Source organism: Artemia sp. Qi Xiang Cuo, chromosome 15 (assembly GCF_049724085.1).
Source record: "Artemia sp. Qi Xiang Cuo chromosome 15, ASM4972408v1, whole genome shotgun sequence".
Classification (NCBI taxonomy): domain Eukaryota; kingdom Metazoa; phylum Arthropoda; class Branchiopoda; order Anostraca; family Artemiidae; genus Artemia; species Artemia sp. Qi Xiang Cuo.
Window position 1 is genome coordinate 17,390,469 of NC_142808.1, and position 13,270 is coordinate 17,403,738.

The 13,270-nt window shown below is 33.3% G+C and overlaps 1 protein-coding gene across 1 annotated transcript in view; it reads left to right on the forward strand.

Moving 5' to 3' along the window:
• Positions 1–13,270, forward strand: part of LOC148943399 (1-phosphatidylinositol 4,5-bisphosphate phosphodiesterase delta-1-like) — a 104,579-nt gene that overhangs the window by 50,755 nt on the left and 40,554 nt on the right. The window contains exon 9 of the mRNA XM_089101125.1: positions 1,100–1,309. Coding sequence (XP_088957251.1) covers positions 1,100–1,309 — 210 coding nt within the window. The remainder of the gene's footprint in view (positions 1–1,099; positions 1,310–13,270) is intronic.

A 13,270-nucleotide genomic window follows, 5' to 3' on the forward strand; every position in this document is an offset into this window, starting at 1 on the left:
TTCATTTAAAAGGAAATTCAGTGGATTAACTCAAGGGAAAATCCTAAGTGAAAATTTAACTGGTGGAATATTAGGCCTAAGGCCTTTAGAGATATGGCACCGTGAACTATGTTGTAAAGAAAACAAGTAAATTGAAATTTGGTTTGTTTTAAGTTTTAAATTCGCTCTTTATTTTATTTAATTTTTGAGATCGACTTTGCTCTTATCACTTAAAATAAAAAAAACAAGTTTTTTTTAACTGAAAGTAAGGAGCGACATTAAAAGCTAAACCGAACAGAAATTATTCCGTATATGAAAGGGGCTGTCCCTTCCTCAACGCCTCGCTGGGTAAAATATTGGGCAAAGTTCATAACTTGCAGACCTTCCCCCGGGGACTATGGGGGATTAAGTCATCCTCAAAGACATAGTTATTGTATTTTTCAATCATGTTGAACAAAATGACTATCTCAAAATTTTGATCGGGTGACTTTGGGAAAAAAATGAGCGTGGGAGGGGGCCTAGTTGCCCTCCATTTTTTGGCCACTTAAACAGGGTACTAGAACTTTCAATTTTCGTTCGAATGAGCCCTCCTGCAATATTCTTGGACCACTGGGCCGATACGATTACCCCTGGGGAAAAAAAAAACAAAAAAAGAAATAAACACGCATCCGTGATCTTTCTTCTGGCAAAATATACAACATTCCACATTTTTGCAGATAGGAGTTCGAGACTTCTACAGTAGGGTTCTCTGATACGCTGAATCTGATGGTGTGATTTTCATTCATTAAATTTCTATGATTTTTAGGGGCTGTTTCCCCTTTTTTCGAAAATAAGGCAAATTTTCTCAGGCGCATAGCTTTTGATGGGTAAGACTAAACTTGATCAAATTTCCGCTTTTTAGAGTTTTGGTTACTATTGACCCTGGTTGCTCCTTACTTACAGTTCGTTACCACGAACTGTTTGATACTGACATTTGGAAGGAACAAGAGAAACCTTCCCCAGTGTCTTTAAAAGTGAAATTAGAGTCTTTAAGAAAATTCTTACTCTAAACAAATGAAGTTTATGTTGGCCCTGACAGGACTATCTTTTATTTTGATTTATACATACAGATATGTTTCAGTGGATGTTTGGGACGGTGATAATGGTGATCCTATCGTTACCCATGGTAATACAATGACATCTGAAATTTTCGTCCGCGATGTACTTCAGGATGCAATTCTGCCCTATGCCTTTCAATCATCCCCTTATCCAGTCATATTATCAATAGAAAACCATTTAAGTCTCAAACAACAGGATGTTTTCGCAACGATGTTGAAGGAAATTCTGGGAGGTAAGATTCCAACTTAATAAATCAAATTATGAAAATTATTTAAATTATGGATAGAGTATAACTTAAATAATATATTTTAATACAGCATTATTTGGAAAAATTATTCATTAGACATAATTAACATAACCTAACGTAAATTAAAACCACAATATAACTTAAATAGTGAAAGTATGTTGAAGTAAAGTCTTGGAGGTAAGTGGTTAATGGAAGATTTCAAATTAATCAATAAATTCAATTAATCTTTTACTCAAATTTCAAAAACTACTTAAGAAAGTAATGACATCATCGTCCCTCACAAGACCCCACGGCCTTGAAAAACAGGGGGGGGGGAAAGGGGATGTTCAATTGCTCATATTCTTAGATACTTCTTAGTATATGTTATAAGAAGAGGCGCAAAGTTAAGACGAAACCCGATAACTTCAACACCATAGAAAAAAAAAAAATCAAAGTCCATAGAATTGATTCCATTTTTTTAAGCTGTTAAAAATTGACACCCACTAACGGACTCAGGAAGTGTCTTCGAAATAGTATGACTCACAATTAATAGGAAGAGGTCATCTTACAGACCGGGTTAAAAAAATTTGAATTTCAGACAAATTTCTGATATGTTAAGAAATATGATCAGAAAGAAAAATAGAAGTCCATTGCAGGACCAAGGGAGTAGCTCCAGCATTTTATTGGGGGGGGGGGAGCAAGAGGGGTCCATTTCTGGATAGTTAAGTGGCTTGGGCTATATGATAGTTTGTTCTCGATTATTTTTTTTTTTGGGGGGGGGGGAGGGATTGCCTCCCCTCCTTGCTTCCCCGAAACAACGCCCCTGTTTAGGGCTATGAGAATGTTCCTTGGAGCTGATGAAATGGAAGATGTACAGTAAAGAGAAAAATATGGAGTGGCAGATCTTTAAGCGATTTTAATTTACACTTAAAATTGATGACAACCTTCAAGAAGAAACAGACTAGGCAAAAATAATTCCACAATGTAAAAAAAAATGACTGGTTAGCCTTTTTATCACTCCAGCTGACGCCATGTTCGATTACGGCTCTTGAAATTTACAATTCCATTTTACCATGCCCATGATCTTTTTTTTCGTATATATTTACTCATACGCGTCATTGCCGATATAAAACCCATATCTCATCTTAATTAAATAATTTATTTTATAATTCATACAGTGCAGTAGCTTATAATGGTGCATTAAAATTTAGAAAATTAGAGATGAAAAAAAATACAGAATCAGAAAAAATCAGATAATATGGCGGTAAGGGGTAAACGCGCATAAGCCGTGCCCAGAAGTTTTTGATATGCTTATTCTTTAACTTCATCATTATATTAGAAACATATAAATTACTCACAGGAAACTGGATTTTTGACCAATATGGAAGATAAAGAAGAAATTTACAAAATCATTAGTTTTTTTACTGGTCCCAATTTAAGTTATTACTCTGAAAAACAGGGAGAAGACCTGTGAAATAACGTACACAATGATCATCAAAGGTCAAACTAAGTTTAGCCAGATCATATCTTTTATACTTTTCTCGGTTTGAAACACAAAGCCATGGATATCCACAATCCACTGCGATAAAAATAGGGAGATTTCTTTTTCTGCTCTCTACTAACCATAGTTAAATTTTCTTTTATCGCATTTCCAAATAACAATCGAATCGCCTCTGTCACCAGCGTCATCTATTTTATGTTTATCATTGACGATAAAAGTGAGCAACAGGGTTGCCACCGCTTGTGGTTTATCACCAGATCTGGTGATTTTTCATCCTCCTGGTAAGTTTTCTGGTGATTTTCTTGAATCTGGTGATTTCTGGTGATTTTCTTTTTTTATCGGGTGATTAATTTCTTAGACCACACTGCTTTTCCATTTACAAAAAATTAAACAAGAAAAACGGGTTTTAATTTCTATAAAGCAGTGAATACAAAACACTTAATTAAACAAAAATACTCCGAATATTTCGGCCCCACATCCGGGAGCCTTTCTCAACGGAAAAAAAACAAAAAAAATTTGTTACATCAACATAAAAAACATACTAAACAAACAAAAGAACAAATATGAATAAATGGGGAAAGAAAACTCACATATTAAATCAACAATTCCATTCACTGGCGCATAAACAACACCGAAAGTTTATATTGATTAAATCACGCCTTCTCACAGAATATACATTGAAATATATTATTTAAAAAATTCCATTCACTGGCGTATAAACAAAATCTAAGGATTATATTGATTGGAACACGCCTTATCTCAGAATATAAATTTTTTTTATACGCCAGTTAATGGAATGGTTTATTTAATATGTGAGTTTTCTTTTCCTATTTATTTATATTTTTTCATTTGTTTGTTTAGTATGTTTTTTATGTTGATGTAAGAAAGTTTTTTGTTTTTTTTTCCGTTGAGAAAGGCTCCCGGATGTGGGGCCGAAATATTCGGAGTATTTTTGTTTAATTACGTGTTTTGTATTCACTGCTTTAAAGAAATTAAAACCCGTTTTCCTTGTTTAATTTTTGTATCTGGTGATTTCTGGTGATTTTCATTTAATTTGGTGATTTTTTTTACAAAATTGGTTGACATTCCATGCATGATTGGTTTCGCAGTTTTTACTGAGGTGAAATAATCAGTAAATTTCATATTTTATGTCTTTTTTTTTATTTGTTATTTCTAAAGAGTGGTATTTTTCGGGCTTATTTGTAACCATTTAACTTGACAGTCGAGATCCCCATAAATACATATTTTAATTCATAAATACATATATGTGTGGTCCATGTATGATAAAAATATATTGTGATTCAGAAACGAAAAAAAAAATTCTCAGGTAAAGAAAGCATAGTCCCACATGAACATAGATTCAGCAGCCTAGGCCTTTTTCAAGGGACTTAACTGTCTCAAGAAACCAGGAGGCTCAGTCTTAAGGGGCTCTCATCTAAGGAACCAGGGAAATAAGATTTATCACCGCTTGTCTGATATTTCAACTTAGATTTGACCTATAACAATTTTCCGGAAGCTAAATAAATATATAAGAAATTGACGCCATTTGAGTCATCTTGTTCAGAGCTAGAGTTTACCACTAAGGATACCAACTATGGCAAGGGGGTTACAAACGCTCATAAGCAAATGAAATTCGATTTGAGGACAAAAGAGGATTATTGGGGTTATTCTTTTCAATGGAAACCTAGAAAAAATAAAAAGAAAAGAAAAGAAAAGAAAAAATAAAAAGAAAAGAAAAGAAAAAAATAAAAAATAAAAAGAAAAAGATTTTTCAAAATAAAGACAAAGAAAAGTATAAAAGTATTTAGATAAATAAAAAGGCTATTCATGTCTAGGGACAGAATCTACTTTATCAGTTCCAGTCTGTGGCTGGACTCCCAGTTTAGACTACTCTTTGTAGTAATCTTTAAAGGGTTGACGACTTTTGAAAAACACAAGGTCTTAGCTCAGGGTGCCCCACGCGTCCTTTTGGTGTAAAGAATATCAGTATTGACCACCAATTTCTGGTGATTTTTTTGGCGATTTTTGTGAAATACTTGTGATTTCCTTGGTGAAAATCTGGTGATTTTCTTGGTCAAAAACTGGTGATTTTTATTTGGTTGTGGTGGCAACCCTGGTGAGCAACCTAATCGATATTTACCAGAGCTGACTAAATTCAAAGCACAATCTGTTATCAGTTTTGCCGATGCTGATCATAAAGCGACAACGGAGGAAACTGTAATATTATATTTAATTACGATTACCAAACATTAGCTACACAGAAGAGAACATATTGTAAAGAAATTATACGGCAGTTATCTTTTAGTGAATACAAACGGGTTTAGAAGGCAGTCCTTTGCTTGGTTCTGCGAAATTTCAATAGCAGGGTTTCCAGTTATCCCCTGATTTTAAAAGACGAAATCGCTAAAAAAGGTAAAAAGTGGACACATAGGAAGAATCTCGCCCCGCTCTCAGCTTTAACAGACATTAGCAAGTTTAGCGAAGGAGGAGTAAAATTAAAAAAAAAATTAATTAATTAAAGAAAAACGGAAGGATAATGGATAAATATTCTCAATGAAGAATACGCTTGTTTTTGGGCAAATTATTTGGCAGTTTAAAGATTATGCAATTTTTTGATTCTTCACATAGGAATTATCTGTGTATACGGGTTGTTAAAAATTTATCAGCAATAGCTATGTAACGACAAAGGGCATTAAATTGCAACTTTAGGGGCTTGTTGAAAGGGATGTTGGAAAGTGATCGACGAGAAAGGGGCAACAACCCTCCTTGTTCTTTTTAGACCATCCACCCCTGGTGAACATTGATCAAAATTTTGAAAATGTGGTTTTTTTCAAGACAGTCAACAAATTTGATAACTATATCTCCGTGATGCCGTACCCTCCGCAGCCCTTAGGACAAGGATAGTAAATTATGCAATTTTTAAATATTTTCTATGAATAATTTTTCACTGAGAAAGGTGCTAGAACTTGGATGTGTCCAAAAAGGGTAAGGGTGTCAATGAGAAACTTTAATGAATTTTGAGGGTTATCTGAAATTCAATCAAATTATACTGTATGCATCCAACTTGTCAAAATGGCCTATCTGCAATATCTTCAGAACAACTAATGGTACTTGTGCATTATACCCACTCTTTTATATACTGCTAGTTTGGTTGATGCTAATGAAATAAAATAAAATACGATGAATATAGAATAGTTTAGGAACAAATTTGGGTTATATATTTGCTATATATAATTTTGCTATAAATTTGCACATTAGAGTTTTTTTTTTCTTGTGATTTACTGTTTTATGAATAAAACCTGCTTTTTCCAAGTTACTGGTTTTGTACCTCTTCCAACAATCTGATATTATTGTTGTCCCAGGCTCTATGTGTAGCTTAATCTGCTAAAATTACATTGCTACATTGTATTATATATTGTAGCTTAAATTGTGGCTAAAATTAAAATTTTATCATTTATTTTAGATCACCCGTTTCACGCAACTCGACTCTAGCAACTGTTTTATGATCGGGTATCTCTCCCGCATCTGTCCCGGTAACTTCCGCGTCTCATTTGAAATATATAAAAGAGTGGATATAATGCACAAGTATCCAACTAATGGTGTTAAGTTTAAACTTTCAGAGATCCTACTCCTCTTTTTACTTCAACGACTGCGACTACTTCGACTCAAACAGCCTGCGACTGGGACTTTCATGAAATTTAACAGCATTAAAACACTTAACTTTCATGATGGGCATTAAGTTGAAACTTCTAGGAATTGATGAGAGGGATGTTGCAAAACGATGGGGGGGGGGGGGCAACTCTCCTTTTTCGACTCCCTATCTGGTGAACACTGATCGATATTTTGAAAAAGCCAATTTGTTCTAAGCAGTCAGAAATAGATATCCGTGGTGCCTCGCCTCCAACAAACACTGGGGCAGGAATTGCAAAATGTTCAATTTATCGATGGATTCCATGTAGTATTTCACTGAGAAATAGGAGGGGGTTCTAGATTTTAGAATCGATTGGTTCCATGTAGTATTTCGTTGAGAAATGAGAGGGGGGCTAGATCCTGGGTGTAGTAAAAGAGGATGAGGGCATTATGGTGAAACTTCATGATGTTCTGACTATTTTGAGCAAAATGACTAGTTTTGATCGAATGTCTTTGGGGGAATAACAGCAAAAAAGATCTTGGGGGGGGGGGGAACCGGCTGCCATTGATAACTTTGACTCTTATAAAAAACACTAAGACTTTCAATTTTCAGGTAAACGAGCACCCTCCAAAGTTTCTGCAACAACTCCTTCCATGCGGAAGAAATTAATAAAATCGAACCCTATCGCTCTTTACTTATATCGCGTTTCAGAAGTTTTTATTGAAAACCGCCAACAACTTCATAATTTCAACATAAACTTTAAAGAGGGTTAATTGAATTGTGATACTAGGATTTATTCTGGCACACAAAAACTGAACACGGTGAGCGGAGAAAAAAAAATATTTGTGTTGATATTTGTGTGTTCCACCTTCATGTCCTGTGTTCTTCGTTATTAACAAGTATCTCTGTCCATACGAAACATGGGCTTCTATTTGCAAAAGTCACAGGCAGTAAAAAATCGCAAATGAAAGTCTAACATCTGTCAAATATTTGCTCTGTAGAATGAACTAAGTCAAGAATTCTTACATTCGGGAGCCAGTATTTACCCCCCACCCTTGATATGGGAGCCAGTTAATACCCCTCTGTGAAAAATATCCCCACAGATAAAACTCCTCCTACGGAAAATACCCCCCGTGGAAAATGCCCCTGCTGGCATTTTTGCTGGCTGGCTTACACTCACTTGGCTGGCTGGTTTACAATCACTTTCGACTTTTGAATAAGGACTAGAATTCTAAATTTGTGATCGAATGAGCACCCTCCGAAGTTTTTGTGACTATGAGTCGGAGGTGGTGATCAGGAAGAGGCATTTCCCCTCCTATACAGAATTCTTCTAATTTTGGGGTTTAATGTTATTCTTTACTTTCATAAAAACAGTTTAGACCAGAAATATTTCCAGAAATCAAGAGAGATTAAATATCAATATCGTATTTTTGATACGTTTTTCAATTTTTTCTGTACCCCCTGAAAAAATAAGTCTTAGATACAGCTTTGGCGATTATATATCAATTTCTACCTCCATCATTCCATCGCCTCTCCCTTAGAACAAATTTTGCGTATATCTGAAGGCTCAATGAGAGTAGGGATGTCTTGGCATGAAAATGCACCCTTTGAGGTATCTCTCTCGCTCCCTAACTACAAAGCAATATCAGAGAAGCCCAGGAAGAAATTGATATATACTCTTCAGATCGTATCTAGGACTTTATTTTCTTGGGTTTATTTTTTCTGGTTGGGGGGGGGGTACAAAAAACACTTAAAAACGCATCAAAAAGCTAAAATTGATGTTTAGTTGCTCTTGGTCTCTTTGAATATTTCTGTCCTAGGATGTTATTATGAAAGTTAAGAGCAGTATTAAACCCCAAAATGAGCAGAATTTTTTCTGTGTAGAAAAGGGACTGCTTCCTATTTATCCCCACCTCCACCTCATGAGTAGTAACCGTACAATTACTTGAAAACCTACCCGCAAACTTACGCCTGAAGGCATAGATATGTGTTTAGGTTTTCAAGTACTGGGGTTACCAGTGTAATTTGCAAAGATGTATCAGTTCTATAGTAATTTGAAAAATCATATGGAATTTGCTTGCAGGTATATACTGTGCGTACGTGCCCGTACCAAACTGGATTTTCTGGTAGGTAAACATGTCATTACACTCTTTGCCAAGAGATTAAACCAGTATTGTCTATAACTTAATTTACGTTTGTTAAACTTCCGATGGTTAAGAAAGCGTAACAGGTAATTAAAGTATGAGAAATGGGATGCTATAATTAGAATGATTTTAAGTTGAAACATTGTGACGTAAAAATAACTCAGTTATTTGCTTGCGTGTCTCGGAATTCCCGTGCTATTTGCTTGCTTGTATTTTGTGTTAAAATAAGTAGTTTTTATATCTTTTAAAAGAGCTTTAAGGGGTTTGAGAGACTCAGTTGCCTAATTCCGTGTGTTTTTACTTTACTAGATGTACATTAAATAAGTTTTTTGTTTTTTAAATAAGTAGTTTTATATCTTTTAAAAGAGCTTTAAGAGGTTTGAGACACTCTGTTGCCTAATTTTGTGTGCTTTTCGGTTACTTGATGATAAATAAAATCTAACGTTTTTTGTTAAATAATAAGTTTTTGTATCTTTTAAAATAGCTTTAATGTGTTTGAGAGACTCAGTTGCCTAATTCCGTGTGGTTTTGCTTTACTTGATGGTCATTAAAAACGAAATTTTTGTGTTAAATAAGTAGTTTTTGTATCTTTTAAAAGAGCTTTACAGGGTTTGAGAGACTCAGTTGCCTAATTCCGTGTGATTTTTCTTTACTTGATGGTCATTAAAAACGAAATTTTGTGTTAAATAAGTATTTTTTTTATCTTTTAATAGCGCTCTAAAGGGTTTGAGAGACTCAGTTGCCTAATTCAGTGTGATTTTTCTTTACTTGATGATCATTAAAAACGAAATTTGTGTGTTAAATAAGTAGTTTTTGTATCTTTTAAAAGAGCTTTACGGGGATTGAGAGTCTCTGTTGCCTTATTCCTTTTGATTTTTCTTTTCTTGTTGGTCATTTGTTGTATCTTTTAAAAGAGATTTACAGGGTTTGAGAGACTCAGTTGCCTAATTCCGTGTGATTTTTCTTTACTTGATGGTCATTAAAAACGAAATTTTTGTGTTAAATAAGTAGTTTTTGTATCTTTTAAAAGAGCTTTAAGGGGTTTGAGAGACTCAGTTGCCTGATTCCGTGTGGTTTTTCTTTACTTGGTGGTCATTAAAAACGAAATTTTTGTGTTAAATAAGTAGTTTTTGTATCTTTTAAAAGAGCTTTACGGGGATTGAGAGACTCAGTTGCCGGATTCCATGTGGTTTTTCTTTACTTGTTTGTCATTAAAAAAGAAATTTTTTTGTATTAAATTATTAGTTTTTGTATATTTTAAAATAGATTTACTGGGTTTGAGAGACTCAGTTGCCGGATTCCGTGTGGTTTTTCTTTACTTGGTGGTCATTAAAAACGAAATTTTTGTGTTAAATAAGTAGTTTTTGTATATTTTAAAATAGCTTTACAGGGTTTGAGAGACTCAGTTGCCTAATTACGTGTGGTTTTTCTTTACTTGGTGGTCATTAAAAACGAAATTTTTGTGTTAAATAAGTAGTTTTTGTATCTTTTAAAAGAGCTGTACGGGGATTGAGAGACTCAGTTGCCGGATTCCGTGTGGTTTTTCTTTACTTGATGGTCATTAAAAACGAAATTTTTGTGTTAAATAAGTAGTTTTTGTATGTGTTAAATAAGTAGTTTTTGTATCTTTTAAAAGAGCTTTTCAGGGTTTGAGAGACTCAGTTGCCTTATTCCGTGTGGTTTTCCTTTACTTGGTGGTCATTAAAAACGAAATTTTTGTGTTAAATAAGTAGTTTTTGTATCTTTTAAAAGAGCTTTACGGGGATTGAGAGACTCAGTTGCCGGATTCCGTGTGGTTTTTCTTTACTTGATGGTCATTAAAAACGAAATTTTTGTGTTAAATAAGTAGTTTTTGTATCTTTTTAAAGACCTTTACGGGGATTGAGAGACTCAGTTGCCGGATTCCGTGTGGTTTTACTTTACTTGGTGGTCATTAAAAACGAAATATTTGTGTTAAATAAGTAGTTTTTGTATCTTTTAAAAGAGCTTATTGGGGATTGAGAGACTCAGTTGCCGGATTCCTTGTGTTTTTTCTTTACTTGTTGGTCATTAAAAACGAAATTTTTTTGTTAAATCAGTAGTTTTTGTATCTTTTAAAATAGCTTTAAGGGGTTTGAGAGACTCAGTTGCCTGATTACGTTTAGTTTTTCATTACTTGATTGTCATTAAAAAAGTAATTTTTTGTGTTAAATAAGTAGTTTTTGCATCTTTTAAAAGAGCTTTACGGGGATTGAGAGACTCAGTTTTACCTTGTCACAGTTACATTTTCTTGATTTTTTAAAGTTCATTTTGAATTTCTTTCGTTGAAATGCAAGAGTTGGAATATTTCAGTAGTGTTTGGTTGTGGTTTACCTTGTCACAGTTACATTTTCTTGATTTTTCAAAGTTCATTTTGAATTTCTTTCGCTGAAATGTAAGAGTTGGAATATTTCAGTAGTGTTTGGTTGTGGTTTACCTTGTCACAATTACATTTTCTTGATTTTTCAAAGTTAATTTTTAATTTCTTTCGTTGAATTGCATGTGTTTGAATATTTCATTAGTGTTTTGTTGTGGTTTAGCTTGTCACAATTACATTTTCTTGATTTTTCAAAGTTCATTTTGAATTTCTTTCGCTGAAATGCAAGAGTTGGAATAGTTCAGTAGTGTTTGCTTGTGGTTTACCTTGTCACAGTTACATTTTCTTGATTTTTCAAAGTTCATTTTGAATTTCTTTCGTTGAAATGCAAGAGTTGGAATATTTCAGTAGTGTTTGGTTGTGGTTTACCTTGTCACAGTTACATTTTCTTGATTTTTCAAAGTTCATTTTGAATTTCTTTCGCTGAAATGCAAGAGTTGGAATATTTCAGTAGTGTTTGGTTGTGGTTTACCTTGTCACAGTTACATTTTCTTGATTTTTCAAAGTTCATTTTGAATTTCTTTCGTTGAAATGCAAGAGTTGGAATATTTCAGTAGTGTTTGGTTGTGGTTTACCTTGTCACAGTTACATTTTCTTGATTTTTCAAAGTTCATTTTGAATTTCTTTCATTGAAATGCAAGAGTTGGAATATTTCAGTAGTGTTTGGTTGTGGTTTACCTTGTCACAGTTACATTTTCTTGATTTTTCAAAGTTCATTTTGAATTTCTTTCGTTGAAATGCAAGAGTTGGAATATTTCAGTAGTGTTTGGTTGTGGTTTACCTTGTCACAGTTACATTTTCTTGATTTTTCAAAGTTCATTTTGAATTTCTTTCGTTGAAATGCAAGAGTTGGAATATTTCAGTAGTGTTTGGTTGTTGTTTACCTTGTCACAGTTACATTTTCTTGATATTTCAAAGTTCATTTTTAATTTCTTTCGTTGAAATGCAAGAGTTGGAATATTTCAGAAGTGTTTGGTTGTGTTTTACCTTGCCACAGTTATATTATCTTGAATTTTCAAAGATCCGGTTTAGTTTGTGTTGTTTAAATTCAAGACTTTTTATATTTAATTTAGTTTTGGTTGTTGTTAAACTTTTCACTATTGCATTTTCTCGATTTTTAAATGTTTATTTTGAGTTTTCTTAAATTTAAATGAAAGAATTGGAATATTTAAGTCGTGGTTAGATGTGGTTTACCTTGTCACAGTTATATTTTCTTGATTTTTCAAATTTAATATTTAATTTATTTCGTTGAAATTGAAGAGTTGGAATATTTCAGTAATGTTTGGTTGTGGTTTACCTTGTCACAGTTACATTTTCTTGATTTTTTCAATGTTCATTTTGAATTTCTTTCGCTGAAATGCAAGAGTTGGAATAGTTCAGTAGTGTTTGGTTGTGATTTACCTTGTCACAGTTACATTTTCTTGATTTTTCAAAGTTCATTTTGAATTTCTTTCGTTGAAATGCAAGAGTTGGAATATTTCAGTAGTGTTTGGTTGTGGTTTACCTTGTCACAGTTACATTTTCTTGATTTTTCAAAGTTCATTTTGAATTTCTTTCGCTGAAATGCAAGAGTTGGAATATTTCAGTAGTGTTTGGTTGTGGTTTACCCTGTCACAGTTACATTTTCTTGATATTTCAAATTTCATTTTTAATTTCATTAGTGTTTGGTTGTGGTTTACCATGTCACAGTTACATTTTCTTGAATTTTCAAAGTTAATTTTGAATTTCTATCGATGAAATGCAAGAGTTGGAATATTTCAGTAGTGTTTGGTTGTGGTTTACCTTGTCACAGTTAAATTTTCTTGATTTTTCAAAGTTCATTTCGAATTTCTTTCGTTGAAATGCAAGAGTTGGAATATTTCAGTTGCGTTTGGTTGTGGTTTACCTAGTCACAGTTACATTTTCTTGATTTTTCAAAGTTCATTTTGAATTTCTTTCGCTGAAATGCGAGAGTTGGAATATTTCAGTGTCACAGTTAAATTTTCTTAATTTTTCAAATTTCATTTGGAATTTCTGTAGTTGAAATTCAAGAGTTGGACTATTTCAGTTGTGTTTTGGTGTGTTTTAAATTGTAACAGTAAAATTTTCTAGATTTTTAAAAGTTAAGTTTGAATTTCTTTCCTTTAAATTAAAGAGTTGGAATATTTCAGTAGTGTTTGGTAGTGGCTTACCTTGTCACAGTTACATTTTCTTGATTTTTCAAAGTTCATTTTGAATTTCTTTCGTTGAAATGCAAGAGTTGGAATATTTCAGTAGTGTTTGGTTATGGTTTACCTTGTCACAGTTACATTTTCTT